Genomic DNA, 26,066 nt, shown 5'->3' with positions numbered 1-26,066 from the left:
TTTATGCATCTTTAATATTATTAGGAGTCACTGAAGACAAACTATCTCAATTTAATATGCTCTTTCCTGCCTGGCTCCCTCTAGTCCTTTAAGTCTGAATTTAGCACGCGTCTCCTTGAAGGCTGTCCTGGCCATCCCTCGTCAAGCCCTCTCCTGGCCTTCTTACTATTTCACTTGCATTCTCACTGCCTCCTTGATGCTTGTGTTTGGGCTGCAAGCTAACCAGAGCACAACCTTATGATGCTTAGCTGTGTCCCTCACACAGCAGCTACATCACATACTTGATGAATTAAAGAAATAGAAGCAGTTGTATGATGACAGCAATGCTGCTGTATATTGGAAGTATGTGATCTGCGACTTGATTTTGATTTTACAAATCTTACAGTTAAGAGATTGCATGAATCTCAGAAGATACTTTTTGAAGCAGTCATAAGACTAAAAGACTTATTATTATGACATAGCTACTAGCTTATGGGAGCCAGGGAGTAAAATGTGGTAGTTTGAATATGAATGGCCCCCATAGGCTCATATAGATATGGCCTTACTGGATAAAGTATACCACTGGGCAGTGGGCTCTGAGGTTCAAATGCCCATGCCAGGCCAGCCTCTCACTTTCTGCCTGTGGATTCAGATGTAGAACTCTCAGCTACTTCTCCAGTACCATGACTGCTTATATGCTACCATGCTCCCCATCATGATGGAAATAGACGAACCTCTGAAAGTAAGCCAGCAACAATTAAATGCCTTCTTTTTAAGAATTGTCGTGATCATGTTGTCTCTTCACGACAAAAGAATACTGACTAATACAATCTCTCAAAAAAGACTGTGGTGACTTGTGCCTGTAATATAAGTTGCTCAGGAGGCCAAGGGAAAAGGTCACCCAAGCCCAGGATTTCAATACTAGGCTGGGTGTTATATATCCCTATATCAAAAACAAAACAAACATGCAGGAGTATATCCTTGTATTTAGAATATGTATGCTGAAATACTAAGCTGCAACAAGAAAGAATCTGTTACTCCCAGACACTTCTGATCTGTCAACAATCTGGGGAAAGGACATGGGAGTTCCAAGGAGCTCTGCACACTAGTTCTACTGTTTGATAAGTAAGAAACATACACGAAAAACTACAAAGAAAAAAACAAAAACAAGGAAAATCTAAAATTAATTGAGATTAAGAAGTCAAATTACAAAGCTGTGTCTGATTTTAAAAGGGCCAAAATTCAATTATACACTGCATGATTTTTTCTAGTGTTCCTCTCAATTTTGAAAAAGGCTTCTGGTCAGGTTGCTAGCTTAGGATGACCTTGAACTCTAGATCTGCTGGCCAAAGTACACCAGGCAACACCACACCCAGCTCGTCCTTCTCAGTTCTGAGCTTTATAAGTGAGCAACAAGACAACTCGGTAAGTAGAACTCCATCTTCTCTCTGTTGGCCTTCTGCTGTTGTGTGCCTTCCTTCACACATGGCCAGTCTGGAGCATGGCCTGAGCTCTGGGGATCCTAGAACATCATGCAGGCTCCCCCATGCCCTTGTCTTTCTCCACTTAAGAATCTAAGTCTGATAGAGGGAAAACTTAATCTACTTAATTTTTCATTTAACTGACATATTTATTGTACATATTCATGGAGTTATTATAATTTTAAATTATGTAAAATGGGAAGAAAATCAGCTGCCACCCTTGAAACGATCACTCGGAAGCACTGAGGACGCAGCTATGGAATAAGGTCCTCAGGGCCCTACCCACCATGCATCAGTCTACAGAGGCTGCAGAAAAAGCCTAGTTTCTGGTCACAGAGTAAGTAGTCACATGAGCTACAAAGGGCAGAAATGAGTCAATGAGGCACAGCTATTTTCCTGATAAGCAAAGGCAAGGAGATTTCAGCCCTAACTCCTATATCTCATGGCTGTTTCAGTGAGACCAGAAAGTCTTGACAACTACAATATGGCTTCCTGATTCCAGGATCACAGTTATATCTGTTTATTTTTATTTTTTGTTTGTTTGTTTTAAGATGTGGTTAGGGAGTTACATGTGATGGTGCACACCTTTAAACCCAGCACTCCAAAAGGCAAAGGCAAGCCTCTGTGAGTTTGGGGTCAGCCTGGTCTACATAGTGAGTTCTAAGACAGCCAGGGCTACAAAAAGAAACCATTCCTCAAAAAAAAAAAAAAAAAAAAAAATCCAAAACCCAAAAAGAAAAAGATTTAGTTAGGGGCTAGAGAGATGATTCAGCAGTTGAAAGCACTGGCTGCTCTTCAGACGACTTGGGTTCAATTCCCAGTATCTACAAGTTCACAACTGTCTGTAACCCCAGCCCCAGGTTCAGGGGTTCTAATACTCTCTTCTGGCCTCCGAAGGCACTGCATGCACATGCTACACATATATACATGCACGTAAAATACCCACACATATAAAATCAAATTGAAGAAAATGTTTTTTTTCTAATTTAATATATTTATATCTAAAACATAAAAATGTTTTAGATTATGTATGGGTAGGTGCCCTCAGAGTGAGAACAAAGTATATAGTCCTCTGAATCTTGATGTCAGTCATGTGTCGTGGGGTTATCTGATCCCTGTCATTCTAGTCAGGAGCGGTCACAGCCCTTCTCACAAACTGCTCTACACTTCAGAAGCCTGGCTCAGAACTCCCTAACACTATAAGCCTCTAATTTCACTATTAATTAGTGTTTTGTTTAAGTACTCTTACCTGTTTCTCTTTCTTTTTTGGTTTTTAGAGAAAAAAAATCTCTCTGTGTAACAATTCTATCCTGGAACCTGCTTTATAGACCACGGAGGCTTGAACTCAGAGATTCGACTGCCTCTGCCTCCCGAGGGCAGGGATTAAAGCCACTTCTAGTTTTATTTTGTTTTGTTGCTATTGTTTTAATCAAGACAGAGTTTCTCTGTAGCTTTGGAGCCTGTCCTGGAACTAACTCTTGTAAATCAGGCTGGCCTCGAACTCACAAATCCACCTGCCTCTGCCTCCTGAGTGTGCCACCACCTTCCAGCTCCATTTTTGTTTCTTAAACTGAACTGTCTGATAAACTAAGTCAAGCCATTAAAGTGAATGCATAAGTATTAAGCAATCAAAACATCATGACACTCCTTGGCTATGAATGTTTGTATCTGTCCTACTGGGAAACACTATTTCTTGTAACAGGCAGACTATAGCATTCAAAGCTATACATAAAGACATTAATGATGTTAACAAATATCTGTAGAACACATAACAGCCGATAGCCTTCAGACCCACCACTTAATTCTGTGCTCCCAACAGCAGGCATTAATGGTGCTGGTATGGACTCTGGCTTGGGGCTTTCTGACTGATAAACAGATATGCAGATCATTGCTAGAAAAAATGTCATGCCAAGGAGATATTACTTACTGACCCTTACTCATAAACTATGAATTCATAATAGGCTATTTTTAGTAGTATTTTTTTACACAAAAACAGAAATCCTATAATGTGTTTTATCTGATATCTACATTAAGTATGAAGCTTTTAACACTCAATAGTGACAGACAGGGATGAACTGTGAGTAACTGGAGAAGGAAAGAAGGCCAAGAACAGAATAATCTAGAGAGACAGGGAACTATTCCAGCTAAGCAACCAAGGGTATGAGTAATGGCAAGTGCAGCATGCACGTTTAAGCAATGAGCCATCCTCAGGCCCTTGGCACCGTTCTTAAACTTTAGTAAACTAGCACTTTTAAACGCCAGTCGATGTTAAAAATAAACATCACAAAGTTAACCCTTAATTCATCTCAGTGCTACGTGACTAACTAGAACAGTGCCTGGCTGTCTTTAAGTTCTCAACAGAGGATAAAAGACTAAAGCTAGAAACAACTTCAACACACAAACAACCACTAGAAAGAGGCATGCTCATACCAAAAATGCTTTTTAAAAAGGTGCAAGGTTGACCAAAATCTTTATCATCTCAAAAGCACTAGTATTCATCACGGGATGTTACTGAATTACCTTTACTGCTACTCAAAGTTCAAACCTACTGGAAGTTTCAAATTTTTATTTCAAGGAAGTTAACAAAATGTCTAAATAAAAGAAAAGGGTTGGTAACAAGGCTTAGCAAGTAAAGACTCTTACTGTTAAACCTGACAACCTGAGTTTAAGTCATAGGACCCACACAGTGGAGGAAGAGGTACCAACTCCTGCCAAATGACCTGTATGCCATGCATAGTGTACACACACACACACACACACACACACACACACACTTTCTCCTCTCTTTCTCTCTCTTTCTCTCTCTCTCTCTCACATACACAGAAAGAGAATATACATATGACGAGAGGGGAATATATGCAGTCACTAACATCATGTATTGAAGAAAGGTATAGTGGGAATATTTTTTAAAAATAAATTTCTAGAATACTAATTTTGCCTACTTAAGTAGCTTTAAATAATTTTTAAAACTAAATATTTATATTAAATTGTTGACTACCAATATTATTTTGTGAAAACAGCATTTATTAGGGGAAAACAGACAATCCAGGTGTGGTATGCAGACTGGCAATCCACCACTGGGCAATGAGTCAGGATGAGTGGGAGCTTAGGACTAACCCAGGCAGTGAGTGAGACCAATCAAAAACTAACACAGAAACAAAAACAAAGCAACCTTACAGAAAACAAACAATTCCAAATATTTTGGAGGCACATACTAAAACTGCAATGGCATGATGACTATGACTTGTTATAAGTCCAAGCCTGTGGGAGAAGGGAAAAAATGGGAGTCAGAGGCATAATACCTGGGTCATGTGTTGATACTTACCAACTGAGTAATTGATTATATTTATATTTAGATGGGTGTATTATACATAAGTCTAAGGCTTACATAATTTAAAAAGTAATAGTTAATGCTAAAATTCAAAAGGACATGAAAAGCACTAATAAGTACTATTTTAAAATGTAAATATAATTAAATCTATGAATCAGTCACTGAATAAAGACTAGAAATATCTCACATTAAGAGGATGTCAGCTGTTCAGAACTTTCCTTCATATACTTCTGAGTTGTGACTTAAAAAAACAGAAAACAGAAAAGGGTAAACATTATCTTCACAATACCAGCAGAGGCAAAATGGTCCAAACTTTATACCACTAATTGGCCAACTATGAGTCTAAGATGTGGCTGCTCAAGTTCAGAGGCGCTGATTGATGTGTGGCCGCTGCTGTTGTGCTGGGGTGAAGCCCATGCCTTACACAGGCTGGGTGAGCATTCTCCACCAAATTGCGTCCCAGATATTCAAAGAACTTAAAATGTGAAAACAAATGCTTCCCAGATTGTTGAGACGAGATATATAACTGTAGAGTCCATCTCTGGCCTTATCTTTCTGATCTGAGATCAGAGGGTTCAATTATCTATTATTGATCATAATTATTGATCATATTATCTATCACTTTTAAGGTCGAGTTCGGTTTAAAAATAATAAAAAAGCTAAAAATGATGACATATATCTGTAATCCTAGCACAAGGGAAGCTGAAGTAGAAAGACAGCCAGGAGTTTAAGGCCAGCTAGACCACATAAGAAAACTCTATCCAAAAAATAAAAGTTTTGTGAACAGCAATTACTAGAAAGAAAGACATTATAAAAGTAAATAGCCAAGCAGTGGTGGCCCATGCCTTTAATCCCAGCACTCACGAGGCAGAGGCAAGAGGATCTCTGTGACTTCGAGGCCAGCCTGGTCTACAAGAGTTAGTTCCAGGACAAACTCCAAAGTCACAGTGAAATGCTGTCTCAAAAAACAAAACAACAACAACAAAAAAAACCCCAAAAAACAAAAAAGTATAAACATTTATTTTTAGTACTTACAAACTGAGTATACCATGTGGTTTGGGGAGTTTATGGTTCCGATTGATGGTTTCTATGCTCCTGGTGCTAATGGGTCTTGGGCCTCCTAAAGTGACAACCAGCAGGACTACAAAGCACCTACTGCCTGTACTCGGGAAGATACCCCCCCTCCCTCAAATGCTGTTTCCCTGTTAACTGATGGGAGGATTAGCAGGACCAACAGATCAATATGCAGTAACTCTTTCCTGTCCTAAGTCCATTTTCCTTCTGATAAGCAAAATCCCACAAGGTTCCCTTTATCTAAGGCCATGTAAATTTATCCAAGATTGGGCAAAGGTTTTTCTCTAAAACTGTTAAATACTTCACACTTTATTTGCTGCAAAACTTTATACACACACACACACACACATTCATAGGTTCAGGCAGTAAACAGTAACTTAAAAACAGACAAAATAAGCAAGTATTAAATATGTAACTTTAATCTGTACTAACTACTTTACTTTTCAAAGTAGGCTTCTCTCCTCTTCCGCAGCTCTTCTGAAGTAAGATTGGTACTTGACGTCTGTGGACTATCTTGAGACATATTTCTGGAACTACCTAAAAAAAGCCAATCATTTTATATACCTGTTCAAGCAGCAGTATATTTGTTCTTCCTGAGGAAGACAGAAAAAGGCACCAGATTTCATTATAGATGATTATGAGCTACTATGTGGCTGCTGGGAATTGAACTCAGGACCTCTGGAAGAGCAATTAATACTCTTAACCTCTGAGCCATCTCTCCAACCCAAAAGTTTTCTTCTTAAGAACATCCAACTACTGTTCTGAAAATGAAAGAAGGCTATGGAAGTCTCAGGGAAAACCTAATGTGTTACTGCAACCGTGGATGATGCCATCTGCAATGCAGATGTGAGAATACAAGTCCACAGTCCACCCGGTATGAGAGGCCTTGAAGACCACATTTGTGTGCCCTTTAACTTCCCCGAACTGCATCTCCACCTTCAACGGCATGGTATTCCTCAAAGCAGCCCTTGAGGACGACCATGACACACCCTTACTCTGTTCTCAACAACTTGTTTCTAAGTTCTCACTAGTAACTGTACTAAACACAGATTGCATATAAACTGTGACAATGGCAAGATGGTTTTCTGTGCATTACTGCAAGAACCCAGCAGGCCCATGCAATAAAACATGGAACTCCACGCTCCATGGAATATGCAGAGGTAGGCCTGGAGGTGAGGAGTCTAGAGTAACAGTAATAACTTTATTAATGGATCCTCAATGCACTAAGATGTTTAAGGAATTCAGATGATGAACAATCTTATTAAAAGTAGAAGTAGCTTCATAAATTAAATTAAAAGAAAATGCTTTCAGTAAACTGCTTTGTGTGTCAACACTTTGCTCTGCCGACATTCCTAAGGGGTTTATCATCTCTCCTCCACTGACAGACTTACATCAGTGAAAAAGGTATATCCCTCAAAAGAGGGCTTAAGTACTAAGTTGTCCAGCCGGGAAGTACGGGTTGTCCACCGGCATGCATTTGTTAAGACAGCTGGCTTAGCAAAGGAAGACTAATTCATTTAGTTGTTGTTGTATCAGTTCAATATTGTAATCAAATAACATAACCAGAAGTAAAATTACAGCTGTATTAAACACAACAAATAACAATCCTAATATAAGTTATAAAAGTGATTCAAGATCAGGGAAATCTAAAAGAAATACTGACATTCTAGAACTATTGCTTTTGCAGGAACTCTTAAAGAACTTCCAAAAGCACAATAATTTTCTGAAAAGCTAAGAACAACTTGAACCAGTTCTCCAAAGATGACTGAAGTACACCCCAAATGCTCATACCTTGCATGCTGAGCTGAATGGCCCTGCGGAGATCAGCTTCTTCATCCTCCATGTCGATTTCCTGGCGACTTATCGCGAGAGCCCTCTGCAAATCATCCTCATCTTCATCCAACACCCCAGCCCCGTCAGCCGCCTCTAGGACTCGTTCCAGATCTGCTTTAAGAACACTAAGCAACAAATGCATTCATAGAAATTATAGCCTGCTCCTCGATTTTATTTTTCATTAAAAAAAATTTATGTGTATGTGTATTTTGTTTGCATGTTTATCTTGCACATTGTGTGCAGTGCCTGAGGAGGCCAGAATAGGGTGTTGGATACCCTGAGACTAGAGTTATAGAAAGTTGTGAGTTACCAGGTGAGACCTGAGGATCAAACCTAAGACATCTGGAAAAGCAGCCAGTGCTCTTAGCCACTGAGCCATCTCTCCAGTCCTAGTCTTCAATTTTAGATAAAATTAAAGGCACTTACAAACTAAAGATTTTAGACAAAAAAAAAAAAAAACAAAAACAAACCACATTCTAGAAAATAAAGTTCACTAACAGAACAACTGAGTTGTAATAAGAATCTAAGCCAAGATATTTAAGTAATTCATATATGCTCATTCCATAAACTTCACTAAAACACAGCCTTGCTTATGCCCTTATGCTTGTTTATCAGCTACTTGTGAGGTGAAGACAAAAGGATGTCAAAGTTGACAACTGGGCAACTTGATGACACCTGCCACTAGAAATGGGGGGGGGGTGGGATGGCCATGACCCGGATGATGTTCAATAGTAGAGTGTGAGTGTATGCATGAAACTTAGGATTTGAGCACAAGCACTACAAATAATAATAGTAATAATTAATAATTGTAACAACTCATTTTCGGATGGGGGAGGTATATTCAAGAGATGTAGCACAGGAGGTAGAATATTTGCCTAGGATACACAAAACCCCTGGATTTGACCTCCTGCATCACAAACAAAAGAGCATGTGGCGGCACACACATTTTTAATCCTAGCCAGCCAGAGCTACTTAAGATCTTATTTCTTGTTTGCTCTTTCCATTTTTTGTTTGTTTTGCTTTGTTTTGTTCTGTTTTTCAAGACAGGGTTTCTCTGTGTTACAGCCTTAGCTGTCCTGGAACTTGTTTTGTTGACCAGGTTGGCCTCAAACTCAGGAGATCCACTTGCCTCTGCCTCCCGAATGCTGAGATTAAAGGCCTGAGTCACCACTACCTGGAGAGATCTTATTTCAAAAATCAAATCAATACAGAGGATCCTCCAACAATATGTGGGCATATCAAACTGCCTTATAAACATATTTAGGTCTATAGATTAATAGAGGTAAATAGTAAGATCTAATTGGTGGAGACATAACACACTTTGGTTACATAACAGAGAGAAATCAAGCAGGAACTGAGCTGACCAGCTTTCATAGTGCTGGAAGGTGCTATGGGGGCTGCTGGAAGAGAAAAACCATTACCAGTCTTAAGCCCTGTCACGCTATGCTGTAATATATTGCCAGACAAGATGACATGACTATTTTGGAGGGAAACCAACCACTTTTTTTCTTCCTCATCCACTTTATTTTATTTTATTTGAGACACGATCTCACTATGTAGGTGACTCTGGCCGTCCTAGAACTCAATATATAGACCTGGCTGGTCTCAAACTCAGAGAACTCCACTTGTGTCTGCCTCCCGAGTGCTGATATTAAAGACATGTACCACCATGCTTGGTCCAACCATTTTTTTATGGGATCTGAGGGTCACACCTCAGAAAGTAATTCATGCCTGGTACCATAAACCTGTCAAAAGCCCATAGGCCATACGGCTGAGGAGGTCATAGGCCCTATGTGGGGGCAAAACTACTATTGTTTTACTAAATGGACAGGTCAAACCCTTCCAAATACATTTAGACCTACAGATTTGTTCTTGATCAGAAAAAACTGTTTTGGGGGAGGGTTGGGTAGTAGATAGCAGCTACGGCAGACTCCAAAGCCTTCAAAGTGCTTGAGAAGAAGTGACTGTTAAGTGCTCAGACTTTAGGAGGATCTCCTTATCAACCCTCAAGGAACTTCAGAGCAGGGGCAGAAAGAATGTTAACAGCAGGAGATTAGGAAGGGATGCTGAGAAATGTTGTCTTCTGACTGTGACATGGCTGCTATACTCATACATAGCAGCGATGGTTACCAGCACAAACCTTCACAAAGTTCAAGCGATCAACATTCCTGCATGGATAGGGGAGCACTCATGATGCCCCCCCACCCCTAACTAAAGAGCTCCATGGTATTTATCACTGTTAAGGTAAAGGGAGTATAGACACTTAAGAAAAATTACTATACCACAGTAGTATAGTGGTATAGGGTCATCCATGAAAGCAACACTCAGTGAGCAATAAAATAAAATAAAATAAACCAAAAGAGAACAGTGAGCAATACACTCAGTGAGCAATAAAATAAAATAAAATAAACCAAAAGAGAACAGGAAGGGGACATGCTGGAAAGGTAAAGAGATTCAAAGGGGACAGAAAGGGGTTAGGAGAGGGTAATGAGAGATGAACATAATAAAAATAATTATATTCATGTATAAAATTGCTAAATAAATAATACTTTAAGATAAAGTAAAATTACATAAGCATATCAAAGTTTTGAATTCCCTGTTCCTCATCAAAGTATGTCCATATAATTTTAAAAAATGCCCAAGATTTAATGAATAAATGAAATGAAAATAGGGGATTGGGCATAACGGAATAGAACATTTGTCTAATATGAACATGAGGCTGATTCCTAGCAACATAAAAACAAATACACAAAATAAGATAAAAAAAAAAAAACAAGCTGGGCGGTGGTGGCGCACGCCTTTAATCCCAGCACTCAGGAGGCAGAGGCAGGCGGAACTCTGTGAGTTCGAGACCAGCCTGGTCTACAAGAGCTAGTTCCAGGACAGGAACCAAAAGCTATGGAGAAACCCTGTCTCAAAAAAAAAAAAAAACAACCCAAAAACCCTAACCTCTGGCAGTCTATGACCACACGTTAACTACAAGCAGTAAATGCAGTATATGGAGCAATGGCTCCATAGTTAGTATCACTTCCTGCTCTCCAAAGGGCAAGTTCAGCTCCCAGCACCCACATCCTGCAGCTCACAATCACCTGTAACTCTAGCTCTACTGGATCCAATCCCAATAGTGGCCTTGGTGGGCACTCACACAGACACAAAAAGTGTAAGCATGGACATTTAATTCTTCTGAGGGCATGCTACATCATATATTACACAACAGCACTAAAATTTACCTCTGTTCTTTCAGTTGCGCCAATTCTTCTCCAATAAGTTTTGGTCGATGCATCTGTTGGACCTTGATCATCTGCAAAAGTTGGTCAGCTTCGCAGTCTGGCAGATCCCCCTTAACAACAAATATAGAATAACCTAAAAAGAGGCAGAAACAAACTAAAACAACTAGTAGGAGGTTCAAACTTCATCTGAAATGATAGTTGACAGAAAGGTAACAGAGCACAGGAGGAAAAACATGAGGTGAAATCCAGAAAGGCCTAACTTATGTGATGACTCTCACCTGGATCAGGATCGAGCCTCACTGCTCCCATCGGTCAGACTCGGTGGCCACAGAGACAGCAGTCCTGTCTACAAGGGCCCAGAGAAGCAGCGTCTGACCACATGACTACTTGCTACAAGTAAACAAGCAGGCAGGTAGAGGAGAAGCAGAGAAAAGGACCTGGACCCAATGGCTTTTGTTCAATCCTAGCTCTGCCACTCCCCAGTGCCATAGGGTCTGTCAATCATTCACCCATCTGTGTTGGTATCTCTAATTACTAAACAGTGATAAGGAACCTTCCTCAAATGGCAAATATGAAGTCACTTTTGGTGAATATATCCAATGACTGGTAACATAGATAAAATAAGTCGCTGGAATATGTGCTGGATATGGCAGCTCTCCACCTTGCTCCCTGCCCTATCCACAGAGCTGGGAAGCCAGAACCTCAAATATAGTCAGTGTGCCAATATGCCCCACGGTTTGGGAAACAATACACTGGTACAATGCAAATTTTAATAAACACTCACTCAATAAGACAGGTTTTCTCAGCTACAACTAAGTCCAACTTAATAAATGTTTTCTACCATTGATTTTCTTGAACTTCAATGAAACAAAGATTGAGAGGGCTGTTCACTAAAAAGAATATGTTCAACCCATTTTCTTTTGATAAGGACAAGCTTATTCAGAGTTCAGATGTCTTGATGTGTTTTCTGCTAATAAACCTAGAATCTGTATGTCAGTTCACTATGAAGAGAAGATATTCTGCCTTATGCAGACATCATACTAACTCTCGATTTTATTTAAGACTCTTTTCTTTTAAATTTATTTATTTATTAAGGATTTCTGCCTCCTCCCCGCCACCGCCTCCCATTTCCCTCCCCCTCCCCCGATCAAGTTCCCCTCCCTCATCAGTTCGAAGAGCAATCAGGGTTCCCTGACCTGTGGGAAGTCCAAGGACCGCCCACCTCCATCCAGGTCTAGTAAGGTAAGCGTCCAAACTGCCTAGGCTCCCCCAAAGCCAGTACATGCAGTAGGATCAAAAACCCATTGCCATTGTTCTTGAGTTCTCAGTAAGACTCTTAATTAATTTTCAGTGTGTTAAAACCTCTAATTTGTAAAGTAAGTGTGTGATTATAATATACATTAAGTTTTTATAAAAGCACTCTGGCTGCTTTATCAACATAACATATAGAAACTAATGTCCAAGAAGAAGGATTTTTCCTCAAATGGAAGCCTGAAAGAAAGCACATATAGGTAAGCAAGCAAAAGCAACCAACCAAACAACAACCATGGAAGTCAAGTCTTTTGGGGCTGGACAGACAGTTCAGCGGTTAAAAGTACTTGCTGCTTTTCCAGAGGATTCAGATTTGATTCCTAGCACTTGCATGGAGGCTCACAGCCAGTTCCAGAGGATCTGATGCCCTCTTCAGGCCTCCACAGGCACCAGGCACACACATGGTACATAGACATACATTTAAATAAAATGCTCATACACATAAAATACTAAAATAATTTTGAAAAAAGTCTTCTTGGACATGTCTGACTTGAAATCTTCCTGGACTGCCAAATGAGGATGCCAAGCCCAGGACTGGTGTTCAGAGGAATGTCTAAGCTAAAGCTAAAAGTCTGGGATTATGCATGTACAGATCATAAACTGTGATTAAAACAATGGAAAGCCACATAAGGAAGGAGATGAGATGGGAAAGGGTATGACGATCCACAAGAGGAACCTGACAGAAGCGGCGGGTGAGACAGGCAGATGCCAATATGTAATTCCACTGTGTCATATTTAAGGACATAAGGAATCTAAGCACTGTTTGTTAACAGAGGCTAAGGTGACATCAATCACCATACCATTCCCAAATCAGCTCAAACTTAGTTAAAGTACCTAGGTTCCATTCACTCGAACACCCAGGGGTCAAGTAGATTTAGGGGGGAAAAGTTAACCAAGTCCAATTATTGAACCTGATTTCAATTCGGATTGAAGTGTGAAGAAAGCATCAGGGATGAGAGATAAGAGGCTTAAACACGGGTTAGCTGACGTTACAATAGCACTGGAGTTTGCTAGCTAGGGATACAGGTCAGAGCAGAGTTCTACCCCACATGCACACAGCCATGGGTTTTCAATCCCCATCACCAAAAACACAACATTTTTAAAGTAAGATTATAGTGCCACTGTGAATATTTTAGTAAAAAAAAAAATTACTTTTAAAGATTTCATCATGAAAATAGTTACAGAAAAAACAGTAGGGCAAACAGGAAGTAGGCAAGGTGTAAAGAAATAAGCCGTGTAGAGGTACAGGACGATCAAGAAATCATTTTCTTTCCTTTTACATTTCACATATGTCTATGAAATTTGGGAGGCCCAGTGAGAGTGAGAAGAGAGACTCGCGGGTTTATGGCAACCGACTGGAAGGGTTCAACAGGTGACAATGCACCAGAAATAGTTCTAATGGGAAAATTACAAATGGGCAAGCAGCTAGAGCTTCATAGGTAAGAGAAGCTCTTCATTCTAATCAATGGAAGCAGAGAGCTTTTACCCTGAGTTGATCACCTACATTGTAAGGGTGACTCACTGCTATTGTCAGAGATCACACACTATTACACACACAAATAATGACTCGGTTTCGTTTAAGCTACTTTCAAAGATAAAATTTTTGGTATTTATTTACCTTCTTGCTGTAACTGAGCCAAGAATAGTGCGAGGTACGTATCTGATATTAATTCTGGACCCGTCAGGAGAGAATTCAAGTTAAACCACTAAAAAAAAAAAAAAAAAGAATATTAAAGTTAATGAACAAAGTTATATGCAAAAATAATTTCTCATGTTAAACATATAACCTACCAAAATTTAGAATGACTGTCTAAATAAATATATCAAAATAAGATTCTTCTAACGTACTGAATACTGTGATTAGAAAAAAATGCTGTACAACAAATTAAGGCATAAACTTGAACTCCTTCTAAAAGCACAGAAGCTGATAGTACCTTAAAATGCCTTTACTGATAGCTATAATTACATGGTTTCAGGCTATCAGGCCAACATACCTACTCATGTCATAGTGACATGGGGGAAAATGATAGCTACACACTTTTTCACTTGGCCAAAAGACTACAATTTTTAAAAGGTAAACGTTCTGGGGAAAGAATTTATAATCGCCCTTTCATTTTAACAAAACCTCTAAGCTACCACTGAATGTGATTAACAACATGACGTCACAACCTCAGAGGTGCCCTTACTTAAATGCAAAAATGTTCCTAAGTCATGCTCGATTCCACGCACAACTAATGACTCTTCCTGGATTTTGATAAGCCACAGAGTTCTTTTACCAATCATTTCTTTCTTTACACAGGGATCAGTGGCTTGCCTCAGAACAGATACACCAAGCCTCTGCCTCTTCAGCATTGGTTAAAGGTGTGTGCCATCACACCTAGCTAAAAATCTGTTCCTAAACAAGAACGCAAATCAGAACCAAGGACCAATAGACCAATACTAGCCATCTTCCATAACTGTCAAAGATAAAATAGTTCAAAATGTAAAAAGCCCAAAAAAGAGATAAATTTAAAAAGTTCAAAACAATGTTTCCTACAAATCACTACAAAGTTGCATACGAGTTTTACATTTCTAGGCCTTAAAAATGCAGTGATTACTTTATTCAGAAAAATAACACTGGGTCCTAATTTTCTAAAGGCAACAATAAGCCCTCAATGACTACAAGGGAGGAAGGCAGAGAAGTCACACGGAATTGACCTGGCTCTTTGCAGAGGTGATTCTGTCCCAGTTCACATCTCCTTACCTGCTCTCCACACACCTTACAGAGAACATAAATATTGCTTTTTCCTTAGCTTTTGGAACAGGAGATTGAACCTAGAACCTTGTGATAATCATAAGCACCCACCCTGCTCATGATGAACAGTACCGAACAATCACCGAAGACTGGGCTACTTCCAGATGGCCCAGTTAAAAGCTAACAGTACAGTTTACTTAAAAATAAATAAATATGTATATATACACACACATATATCACACACACACACACACAGTGCTCTTTCCTTTGAAATACTTAATTTTGTGTATATGTATGTATGTGCACCATGTGTGTGCTCGGTGCCCACAGAGGTCAGGGCCACTGGCTTCTATGGAACTGGAGTAACAGTCAGTTGTGAGGTACCCCATGGGTGGCAGGAACCAAATTCAGATCCTCTGCAAGAGCAGTAAGGTCATACCCACTGAGTTATATCTCCAGGTTTAATGTATTATTTCTTTTCTTTTCACATTTAATGTAGTTTTATTCTTGGATTTTTTAAGGCAGGGTCTCACAGATTTGACTGGCCCTGTCAAATCTCAGAGATTTCCCTGTCTCTGCTAGAAGCAAAGATGAACACCTCCACACTCAGCATTTTTGCTTTTTATTTTAAAAAAACAGCTTATTGAAGCAAAACTGACTTGAAATAAACTGCTGTCCCTCTCCTCCTGTCTATCTTGAGGGTTTCACTATGTAGTCCAGGCTGGCCTTAAGGCCTCCCAAGGTCAGTCTCCTGAGAGTTGAGTCACAAGGCATGGGCCACTGTACTTGGATAAACTGCACATACTTCTGTTACAACCTGGGATTTTTGTTTTGCTTTGTTTAGTTTGATTTTTTTGAGACAGGGTTTCTCAGTGTAGCCTTGGCTGTCCTGGAACTCACTCTGTAGACCAGAGTGGCCTTCAACTCACAAAGAACTGCCTGCCTCAGCCTCCTGAGTGCTGTGATTAAAGGCGTGCACCACCACTGCCTGGCATCATTTGCAAAAATGTTTGTATTACCCCCATTAAACCATCAACATCACCAAGAGAGTGAACACACTCTTCAGAGTCCAGTCTCTCGTGTTCCTTCTCTCCATCCCCAGCCATACACAAGTACTGGTCAGTCTACTGTCATCACTGTATCTGGCACTCATTTCTGAGATTCATCTACGCTGCGGTGTATAAGCAGTTCATTCCCTTTGACTGCACGAGCTGCTTTCCAGTAACCCTTACCCAAACTGAACATTCTAAGAAGGCCGTTGCATGACTGCAGCTTCTCAAAAGCATGGTAGTGGCGACTTTATGCAGATGTATTCCCCAGCAGTGGGACTGCCTGAATAACCTGTCCCACTAATGTCAACTGCTAAATGTTTTGTTTGTTCCTGACATTTCAGGCTTTGTTACAGTACTATGCTAAACACAAATCGTCACACAAAAACATATTTAATGGTAAACACATGTGCCATATTTTAAATACAGAATATTTATACAAGTGATATAACCTGTATGTTTTTTTTCTTGAAAAACTGATGATCTTCTCTTAAGATATCCATTTTCTTATCTGTTGAACTGAGTCCAGGCTCAGGTAGAGTGCATGGGACCCTGGGCTTCAGCCTAAAGACACCAGTCACTTGCATTTTAGTTCTAAATGGAGTGTAGACTGTGATTAAAGGACAAGAAAGGAGAAGAAATATTACCTGTTTTCCTAATTTTCTAACTGTAAACCAGTGTTCTTTATAATTGCATATAAAGGATCTTTCATTTCTAGAAAAGACAAAACATATACTGTTAATACTGTTACGTTGGAATACTAGGAGATATATACTAGCAAGTACAATAAAATTTCTATCAGTTAGAATACAGCTACACTTATGTGTTACTGATTTTAAAAAATAAAAATAATCTAACTCTATGCATTTTCCACAGGAGCTTAGGGATATTACGCCCCAAAGTTTGCACACCACTCAGGTTAGTGACTTCACTGGCACTGATTAGAAGGCAGCTGCTCAAGGGTGCCACAGGGTGACATGTGAAGTCCAAGGGCTTCAAATGCAGTATCAATATAAGGCAAAGACATTCACAATGAATTCGTCCTTATTCAGAAACTGTAGCTTTAAAAATCAAGTTTAAATAAAGAAATGTAGGGAGAAAAGTCTTACATAGGATCAATTCTGAGCCTCTGGTACTCTGGACTGTTGAATAGGATTAGTTCTAAACCCCAAACTTTCAAGGCATTGCTTATAACCTGTCAAAAGAAAAACAGCAACTTTTCATGAGCTAAAACTTCAAGTCCAAATTTAAGTAGCATAGCTACATTAATTATGTAAGCAACTGTACTTTACATATAAACTTTTGAGAATAGTTTTTAAAAATTATGTCCCTATGATAACCCACTGAAGCCATAAATAATATATACATGTGAATTTAATTTCATTGTTTTTTTTTATTATTTTTGTTTACGTGTATTAGTGTGTCTGAGTGAGTATAGACTACTGTGTAAGTGCCTGTGGAAGCCAGAAGAGGATGTCAGGTCCCCATACCGTGGAGTTACAGGCAGTTGTAAGTAGCCTAATGTGGGTGCTGGGAAGTGAACTAGTCCTCTGAAATACCACTAAGCATTCTTACGTGTGAAGCCATCTCTATAACACCTACAACTCCATTTTATACCCACTGTAAACTAGTTCACTACATACAGTCGCTGTACAACTAGTTCACCACATACACCCACCTGCAACGGCAGTGACCAAAAGCATATAAAGTAAATTCTCCCTGGGCATTTAAAAATGAGCTTCAGGGGCTGGAAAGATGACTAAGTGGTCAACAGTGCATGCTGCTCTTATGGGGCTGAAGTTCAGTTCCCAGCGCCCATGTCAGGGGACTCATAATCACCTGTAATTTCAGCTCCAGAGCTCCATTGCCCTCTTCTGGCCTCCGCAGACAGTAGTACTCATGTGCACATACCCACACATACTCATATACATACACAAATAATCTTTAAAATAAAAGTAAATCTTCTTTAAGTTTGATATATTTTAGAATTCTGTAGTCATGAACAAAAAGTCAAACCTGATTATTGCAAACTGAGAAAAATGGAGAGACATTTGAGAAAATGTTCTATCTTTCCTCCCGTGTGGGCAACAAAGAAACAAGCACACTGTGTAGTAACTCAGTGTAAGGGAGCAGTAAAGCAGTGTGGGCTGTGCCAACCATGACCCATGATCCTAGCTAAGGGTCAGTAGTCCTCATACTGTCACAGTGAAGTACTGGGGACTCTAGAGAATGGGGACTCTACGAGGGTAGCATAGAAAGAATTTCTAAAGTAAATACTTGCAGAAATAGATCTCTTAAAAGACATTCTGAAAGAAGTTAGACAACCCTCAGTCGTTAGAATGAAAGACCCACAGGTAAAAGAGCCCCACAAACGCATGAATTTAGACATGGTGGCTTCCAATTGCAATCCCAGCACCTAGGAGACCAAAACATGACTTTGGAAAGTTCAAGACCAGGTGAGGCTACAAAGCAACACCTTGTCTATAGAAGCCAACCAAACATGTATACATAAATCACTGCAGGGTTAGAGGTTTTCTCTAGGGCAGAATACTTGTCAGTATGTGACAAGACTTTATATCATCCCTAGCACTATAAAGAAAAACTACCACAGAATTAAAATGGAGCCAAATGAGTCTTGGCTCTGCAGTAGAGTCTGAGCACCTGTGAGTCTTTGGAGCCAATCCCAACCCCAACCTCCAAAAGGGCTACAAATTACCATATAGATCAGAAGCCACAGAGGTACTACAGGAATCCAATCCTGTAGGATGATTTAAATGAAGGCTTCAAGGCACTGCAACTTGTCAGATGTACCAGGGATAATAAGTTTGAAGTACAGTAATTTATTAGAATTAAAGCTATTAGCACTTACATGCAAATTAAGCAATCTCAGGAAGCAAGTTTTAATGGCCCTGTTCTAAACTGAGAACGGTAGCACACACTTGTAATTCCAGTCTGGAGGCACAGATGGGAAGACAAACAAAGACCCAAACCAGCCAGGACTATAGTGAGACCCTGCCTGTTCTCAGAAAGCAAGAGAGCAAAGCTCTGCTCTGAAGTGAAGAGTCTCCAGTCCTAATGCTCATCTCTCTCTGCACTGCACTCCGGAGCAGTCATATCTTCTACAGACAGAGTTTACTGAGGGAATTCCGGAAGGCTCCACTGTTACATAAAAAGCTATGCCAGGCTGTGCACATCAACCACAAACTGAGCATAAGCACAGCAGCACTGAAAATGAGACAGCACATCGCAGGGACTACTTACCTGGATAGAGAAAAAGCCACTGTCGTCCATATTTCCAGAAGGCTGCTGTGGGCAGAGAGGATGGGAAAAGAATTAAAACTGTCATTAGGGTGCACATTTATAAGAACACACTGTACCAAATGAGGAGCAGAGTTATAATTAACAAGTCAGACTCCTATGGCGAGAATGGCTTATCCTCCTTTAAAGAGCACCCGTATTTTAAAAATAAAATGGGATTTGGAGAGTCTGAAATCAGTACCTGTAAGAATGTGCGGTAGTCTTCACTGGTAACTCCTCCTTCTGCCATTCTTATCCTTTCTTCTTCATCAAGCTGGTGTGCAATAGAGGATAGCTCCACAGGGCTAAAATATTCCCCTTGCAATAGATTATTCAGGCAATGCTGAGCACAAAGTGAGCCTTCTTGCTAGTGTTTCCAAAAGAGTAAATTTAAATGTGATTTATTAAGTGGATCTGTATAGTATATTCTAAAAAATGTAATTACTAACTTTATAATACAGTCAAAACAAACCTCATAAACCTTAGGCAAATCTGATTTTATAAGTATACACATTTTCATTTGTCTATGTTTATTTTACAGCTATATAACTATAGGAACAAAAATGAAAAATGATTTACAGTATAACTTCATCCATCCAATCTCATATAAGCATAAAAATTACCCTATAAAAACATTTGGCCTTTTCAATTTTTCAGTACCTACAAGAATTCCTCTTTGGAGATTCCATGGCAAGTGACTACTCCAAAAGGGGAGTGTTATCCCCTGGAACATCCATTCTTCTAAAGTTAGTCACTATCTGACCTGAAAGCCTGACCTTTTAAACTCAAGAGCTGGTGTAAGCGGGACAGTTCTGTCTCAGGTTAAGACTCACAGTTCTAGAGGCTCTTGGCCAACTCTGCAGACTCATTCCATGTAGCTTAGAGAAAAAAGAAATGTCCCAAGCTGAAGACAGTCCACACCCATGAGTGGACAAGCTAGTAAAAGAAGCCAAGTTCAGCTCCCTAAGAGATCCTTAGCATCCTCTCATCAAGAGTAGGTACAACATCCCATGAACCTAGGGGCTTCTAGTGCTGGTTAGCTGGCTTTCATACACAACTGGGACCCAACCCAACTCCAAGTCCAGATTGCCTGACTGAGCAGGCTTCATCACTCTCCTAGTCCTAACCCTGTTGTTTTCCTATGCTACAGGTACAGAAGGGAGACTCCTGAGTAGATGTGTTAGGTGGACACAAACCCTAAGTATGCTTTTCTGGGAGGCAAAGGCAGATGGGAGAACACTTCCTCTGTTAACTCTGGCCTCCGAACTCAACCTGCCAGGCACCATGCCTCCTGGTCTGAGCTATGTTACATGGCAGACGATGACTCGAAAGAGCACCTTTCAAGATGCATTTCCCCATGATGAATCACTGTTAGAGGAACAATATATAATTGTTGAAGTAGATACAGAATACATGTCTGTTATGGAATAAGAGGGCAGAGTTCAGAGAGCTTGAGTCTGACACAAAGCCAAAGAAAGCTTATCTTCATAGTCCTCTAAGTAATGTTGCCCCAGAATGGCTCAGAGCTAGTTGCAGTTACATGGTGGGAGAATTCTTTGTCTCTGCCTCTTTTCCCTTCTACTGTTGATCTATTACTAGGAGCAACTTCCACCAAACACTGACTACTCTCAAGCACAGATATACAGACATTCTACTTAAACCCTAGTGGAAATGCAAGCACTACACAAAGAAGTTAAGAGGCTAAAAACATACAAATTCATGAGTTATCAGGGAAATGTATATCAAAACCACAACATAGGGCAGGAGGTGGCTCAGCAGGTAAAGGTGCCTGATGTCAATCCCCAGCTACTACTGTAGAAGGAGGGAATGATGCCTGAGTACTTGCCCTCTGACCTCCACATGCACACCTGGCCACCCGCATGCCAGCACTCGCATGCATGTCTCATACATACAATGATAAAAAAAATATTTTTAAATATTACACGTATTGACTGATTGACTGGCTGGAGGGATGCAGAGGACAACTTTTAGGATTCAATTTCTACTTTCACAAAGTGGATCCCAAGGATCAAACTCATGTTATAAGGCTTGCTGAGCTATCTTAAAAACGCTTTTGTTACTGTTGTTGAGAAAAAGTCTCACTTTGTAGCCCAGGCTGTCCTGGAACTCATTATATAAACCAGTCTGGTCTCGAACTCATAGAAATCTGTTTGCCTCTGACTCCAAGTGCTGGGATTAAAGGTGTGCACCACCACTACCTACCTAAAAAAAAATTACTTTTATAAAAGAAAATTTCACAGTGTGTTACTACTATCCAGTCTCAAGATCAGCTATTAGCGAGTGAAGAGGTTTAGAATCACAGACAACAGTTGTTACAGGAGCAAATATAACTTAGCAAAACCATTGTACAAGAACCTTTATCTCACCAGAGCTCATAATTCTGTATTCTGTGGTGACGCACATACACAGCAAATGCATTCACCAAAGCACTACTTGTAGGCTTCCAAACTGGAAAGCACCCAAAGACAGTTTAGATCATAGAACTGTATATACATTGTATATGAATAAAATTAAATAAAAGTAACTGTAACAATATGGATGAATCTCACAAATACTTTTAAAAAATAAAAAACACACAACACTCAAAAGAGTAGACACCAGAGCTAAGGATGTAGCTAGTATGTGCAAGGCCATGGGTTCAATCCCTACTACCACCACCAAACTAAGACAGCAAAGGTACAGTGTGCAGCAAATGAGAGGAGCCTAGTGACCTAAATTCCATCCCTGGAACCTACTTAAAAGCACTCGGGAGGCAGAGGCAGGTGGATCTCTGTGAGTTCGAGACCAGCCTGGTCTACAGAGCTAGTTCCAGGACAGGCTCCAAAGCCACAGGGAAACCCTGTCTCGAAAAACCAAAAAAAAAAAGTCGAAGAGAACATTCCACAAAGTTTCCCCTGATCTCTATATACATACAGAGGTTTGTGTCCATTCGTACAACATATCATGTAGAAACACAAGAATAATAGCTTAAAAAATTAAGAGTTTACAAATAGACAAAATTAATCTCTTAATCCACAATGGCAGAATTGCCTGGCAGAAGTAAGTGCGGGAAGAGTTAGTTCCTGGAAGAGAGGATTAAGGGGATTTGGGATGTAGGTGTAGGAATAAGCCCAGCCCCTTAGGGGCGTGTTCGCCTCGGGCGAATGTTTACTTATAAATTGGGCAAGCGGAAGCCGGGGCACCCCTTCTGCTTTCCTGGTCTCCGCAGAACAGTGGTTCTGTAAGTCTATTTCCCCATTAAAGCTGTATATATTTTTATAATCTGTCTACATTCATTTACGCTGTTACATTTAGGCAAACAGTCTATGATTCCATGTGTGTTTTCTTGACTGCACACTTTCATGACTTGTGTGTTCTTGTGTATGACATACTTAATTTAAAGCATTCAGACTAGGTTAGGCAGTGGTGGCAAACGCCTTTAATCCTAGCACTCGGGAGGCAGGCGGATCTCTGGGAATTTGAGGCCAGCCTACTCTATAAAGCAAGTTCCAGGACAACCAGGGTTATACAGAGAAATCCTGTCTCAGAAAACAAACAAAAACAAAACAAACCATTCAAACAAGAAGGCCAGGCATGGCAGTGCATACCTTTAATCCCAGCACTCAGGAGTCCAAGATAGGTGTATCTCCGTGAGTCACCTACATATTGAGACCCCATCTCAAAAAGAAAAGAAAAGAAATCAAGAAATATCTAGCATGGTGACCAGGCACTCAATTTGGGGAAGCAGTTATGACACAATCTTCAGTCCTATTACTAGGCAATATGTTTCAGTGTGGCATTCTTAAACTACGATCACCATACTTTTTTAAGATATTTTTGTGTGTGTGTGTGTGTGTGTTTGTGCGCGCGCTGTCTGCATGTATATCTGCACCATACACATGCCTGGCATTCACGGAAGCCAGAAGAGTGGGGCTGGATCTTCTGAGACTAGAGTTGCAGAGGGTTGAGTCATCATCATACAGGTCTGGGAATCCTGGGTTCTCTGAAGAGTAGCCAGTGCTCATAATCTCTGAGCACTGAGCCACCTCTCTAGCCCCTAGTCACCATATTTAATATACAGAAATAGTGACATCCAAAATTTTGATAAAAAAAATTCTTGCTATTAAAGATTGGGGCTTTGGAGGCTGGAGAAATGGCTCAGCAGGTAAAAACACTTGCTATTCTTGCAGAGGATTTGGGTTCGGTTCACGACCAGCTGTAATTCCAGTCCTAAGGGATCTGATGCCCTCTCCTGGCCAGCTCAGTCACTTTATGAACATGGTACACTTTGACTCATGTAGGTACTCATATACATAAAATAAATGAAGTCTTTAAAAATCCAAGTATGTATCTCATTATGCCCAGTTTATGTCGTACTGAGGATAGATAAAACTCAGGCCTGAGCTACATTCCCAGTCCCTAAAATATTAGTTTTTTATTAAGAAAAATAAGCACTTAAAATCAAACCATGACCAAGTAAAATGGTACTGCTACCAGAAATATGCTCTATACTTCTAATATGATTAGTGGAAAGAAAAAACAAATTGTTTGAAACAATTTAAAAATTGGGCTGGAGAGAGTAGTTAAGAGCACAGACTGCTCTCCCAAAGAACCAGGGTTCAATTCCCAGCACCCACATGGCAGCTCACAACTGTCTGTAACTCCAGTTCAAGAGCATCTGGTACCCTCACAGACATGCATTTTTTTTCTGTCTTACTGCCACTGCCTGAGTTAGCTTGTTCCCCGTTTCTAATCAGGGTTTTACCCAAGTGGGGAGCTAGCAAGCAGGCTCAACAGGTCAATATCTGCTTGCTGTGCTCATAAAGACCTGAGCTCAATTCCCAGGACCCACACGGTGGGAGGAGAGAACCACCTCCCACAAAATTGCCCTCTGACCTCCACATATACACTGTGGCCTGTACAGAGCCCCACAATGCATACAATGCAACAAAATGTAATAAAACACTTTCAAGTATTTCACCCAAGTAAAAGAAAAACTTACTTTGCCACTAAAATCCTATGACTTGGGGTCCATATTTTACTGTATTGGGACCAGAAGATGAACACACTACACTTCCACTTCTTCCAAGATGGTCTATAAAATCACAAAAGGGAACTGTAACCAAGTCACTCCCCCAGGTTTTTGGGTCCAACCTCAAACTAGGTAAAATCCCAGTGACAGTAATAAGTATAATAGAAAACATACAACCCTAATGGTACTTTCAAAAATAGACCAATAGTGGACTGGTCTTCCTGGGTGGGTAAAGACTATGTGACTCAGAGCTCACACCACAGCCATAACTTATTGTCACCACCTCTTTAATGCTTAATGTTTTCCTATTCCTTCATTTTTGTTTTACGCTTGAGAGTGGTCCCTTGCCCATATTAAGTAAGTGCTCTACCACTGAACTACACTACACCCACAGATCTCTTCTGTTCCTTATTTAGTATGGGGTTCAGCAAACACAAGGACCTAGTAGTACTGTAGCAGTTACCACTTCTGGACAGTGTCTTAGCATGCATGACTTTGAGGCAGCTAATTTCTGTCATTAACTACAGAGGCAAAAAAAGAAAACTACAGAGAAAATAAAGAACTTATCCAGAATCCTACAAGCAGCAATTAGCAGAGCTGGAGTTCAAACCAAAGCAGAGGTTTCAAGTCTGTGCTGTTACCATTTCCTCAAATCAATTATTTGGAATTAGGTTTTCCATAATCCCCACATATCTTGAATATCACTAAGAGCCTCAACCACAAAAGGGTACAATGGATGTGACAAGGTCAATGCTCAGCCTCTTCTCCATCTTTTTGGGTTTCACATTCCCAATTCACACTACACTGAAAGGAGAGATACAGACTGCACCAAACGAAGTCAGTGCTCGAAGCACTAACAAGAGTGGCAGAGGACCCAGGTTCAATTCCTAACACCCATGTGGCTGTTCACAACCCTCTGCAACTCTAGTTCTGGGGGATCTTCTGGCTTCAGTGGACACCAAACACACAATGCATAAATACACACAAAGGCAAAACAACCATTCAAAAATATTTTTTTAACACATTAAGTGCCCTAGAGATGACTTGATGTGTAAAGGAGCTTGCTGTGAAAGCCGAGTTAGATCCCTGGAACCCACACCAGGTTGGAAGGAGAATGGACTTTCTAAAGTTGTCCTGACCTCCACACAGGCACACACACGCATCATACACACATGGTAGTAATAAAATATTTTTTAAAAGAATGCATGAAGCAGTGTATAAAGGGTTCAAAGTCTACCACATTTCAAATGGGTTCTAAGCCAAAGCCTTTGGAAAATTAATTACAAATGTATGGGGGGGGGCTGCTAGGAGCGTGGCACGTGGCTGTAATTCCAGCACTCAGGAGGCAGAGAAAGGAGGATGGGAAGGTTGGAGAGCCTGAAGCCAGCTTGGTCTGTCACAAACAAACTAGTTCCAGTTCCAAAACTGTCAGAAAAGTCTTCTCAAGAGCACTTCATTTAACAATTTCTTGATTTACATCTCTTTTGGTCTTTCTTTGCAGTGCATGAACTTTAAATGCCTTGAATAGATGCTCAATTACAAGTACTCAACAAAACAAAGACGCTTTGCTCCTACTAAATAATAGCACTAGCTCGCAACTCTCGCCAATCCTAAAACGATTATGAAACACGGTATCATATGCCAAAGTAGTCTGAGGAACACCCAAACGACTTGATAATTGTACACGAGCAAAGACCAGTTTCTCAAGATGTCAC

General features: G+C 40.2%; 1 protein-coding gene across 6 annotated transcripts in view; it reads right to left on the bottom strand.

The window, feature by feature from the left end:
• Atxn3 (ataxin 3) overlaps window positions 1–26,066 on the bottom strand; it is a 35,240-nt gene that overhangs the window by 8,366 nt on the left and 808 nt on the right. For 2 of the 6 annotated variants that reach the window (XM_041633174.1, XM_041633176.1), the window contains exons 2-9: window positions 19,522–19,686; window positions 19,284–19,328; window positions 17,132–17,217; window positions 16,670–16,736; window positions 13,858–13,945; window positions 10,929–11,061; window positions 7,657–7,823; window positions 6,306–6,402 (exon numbers count right to left, since the gene is read on the bottom strand). In XM_041633174.1, coding sequence (XP_041489108.1) covers window positions 6,306–6,402; window positions 7,657–7,823; window positions 10,929–11,061; window positions 13,858–13,945; window positions 16,670–16,736; window positions 17,132–17,217; window positions 19,284–19,328; window positions 19,522–19,686 — 848 coding nt within the window. Of the gene's footprint in view, window positions 1–6,297; window positions 6,403–7,656; window positions 7,824–10,928; window positions 11,062–13,857; window positions 13,946–16,669; window positions 16,737–17,131; window positions 17,218–19,283; window positions 19,329–19,521; window positions 19,687–22,927; window positions 22,998–26,066 lie in introns of all 6 variants that reach the window. The other 4 variants (XM_041633178.1, XM_041633180.1, XM_041633177.1 and 1 more) reach the window with 3 other exon arrangements.

Source organism: Microtus oregoni, unplaced genomic scaffold, assembly GCF_018167655.1.
Source record: "Microtus oregoni isolate MIOR12 unplaced genomic scaffold, Mior012 000043F_ref0000047, whole genome shotgun sequence".
NCBI classification, from domain to species: Eukaryota; Metazoa; Chordata; class Mammalia; order Rodentia; family Cricetidae; genus Microtus; species Microtus oregoni.
Note: the sequence above shows the minus strand (reverse complement) of the source record. Positions and strands in the feature narration are given on the sequence as shown.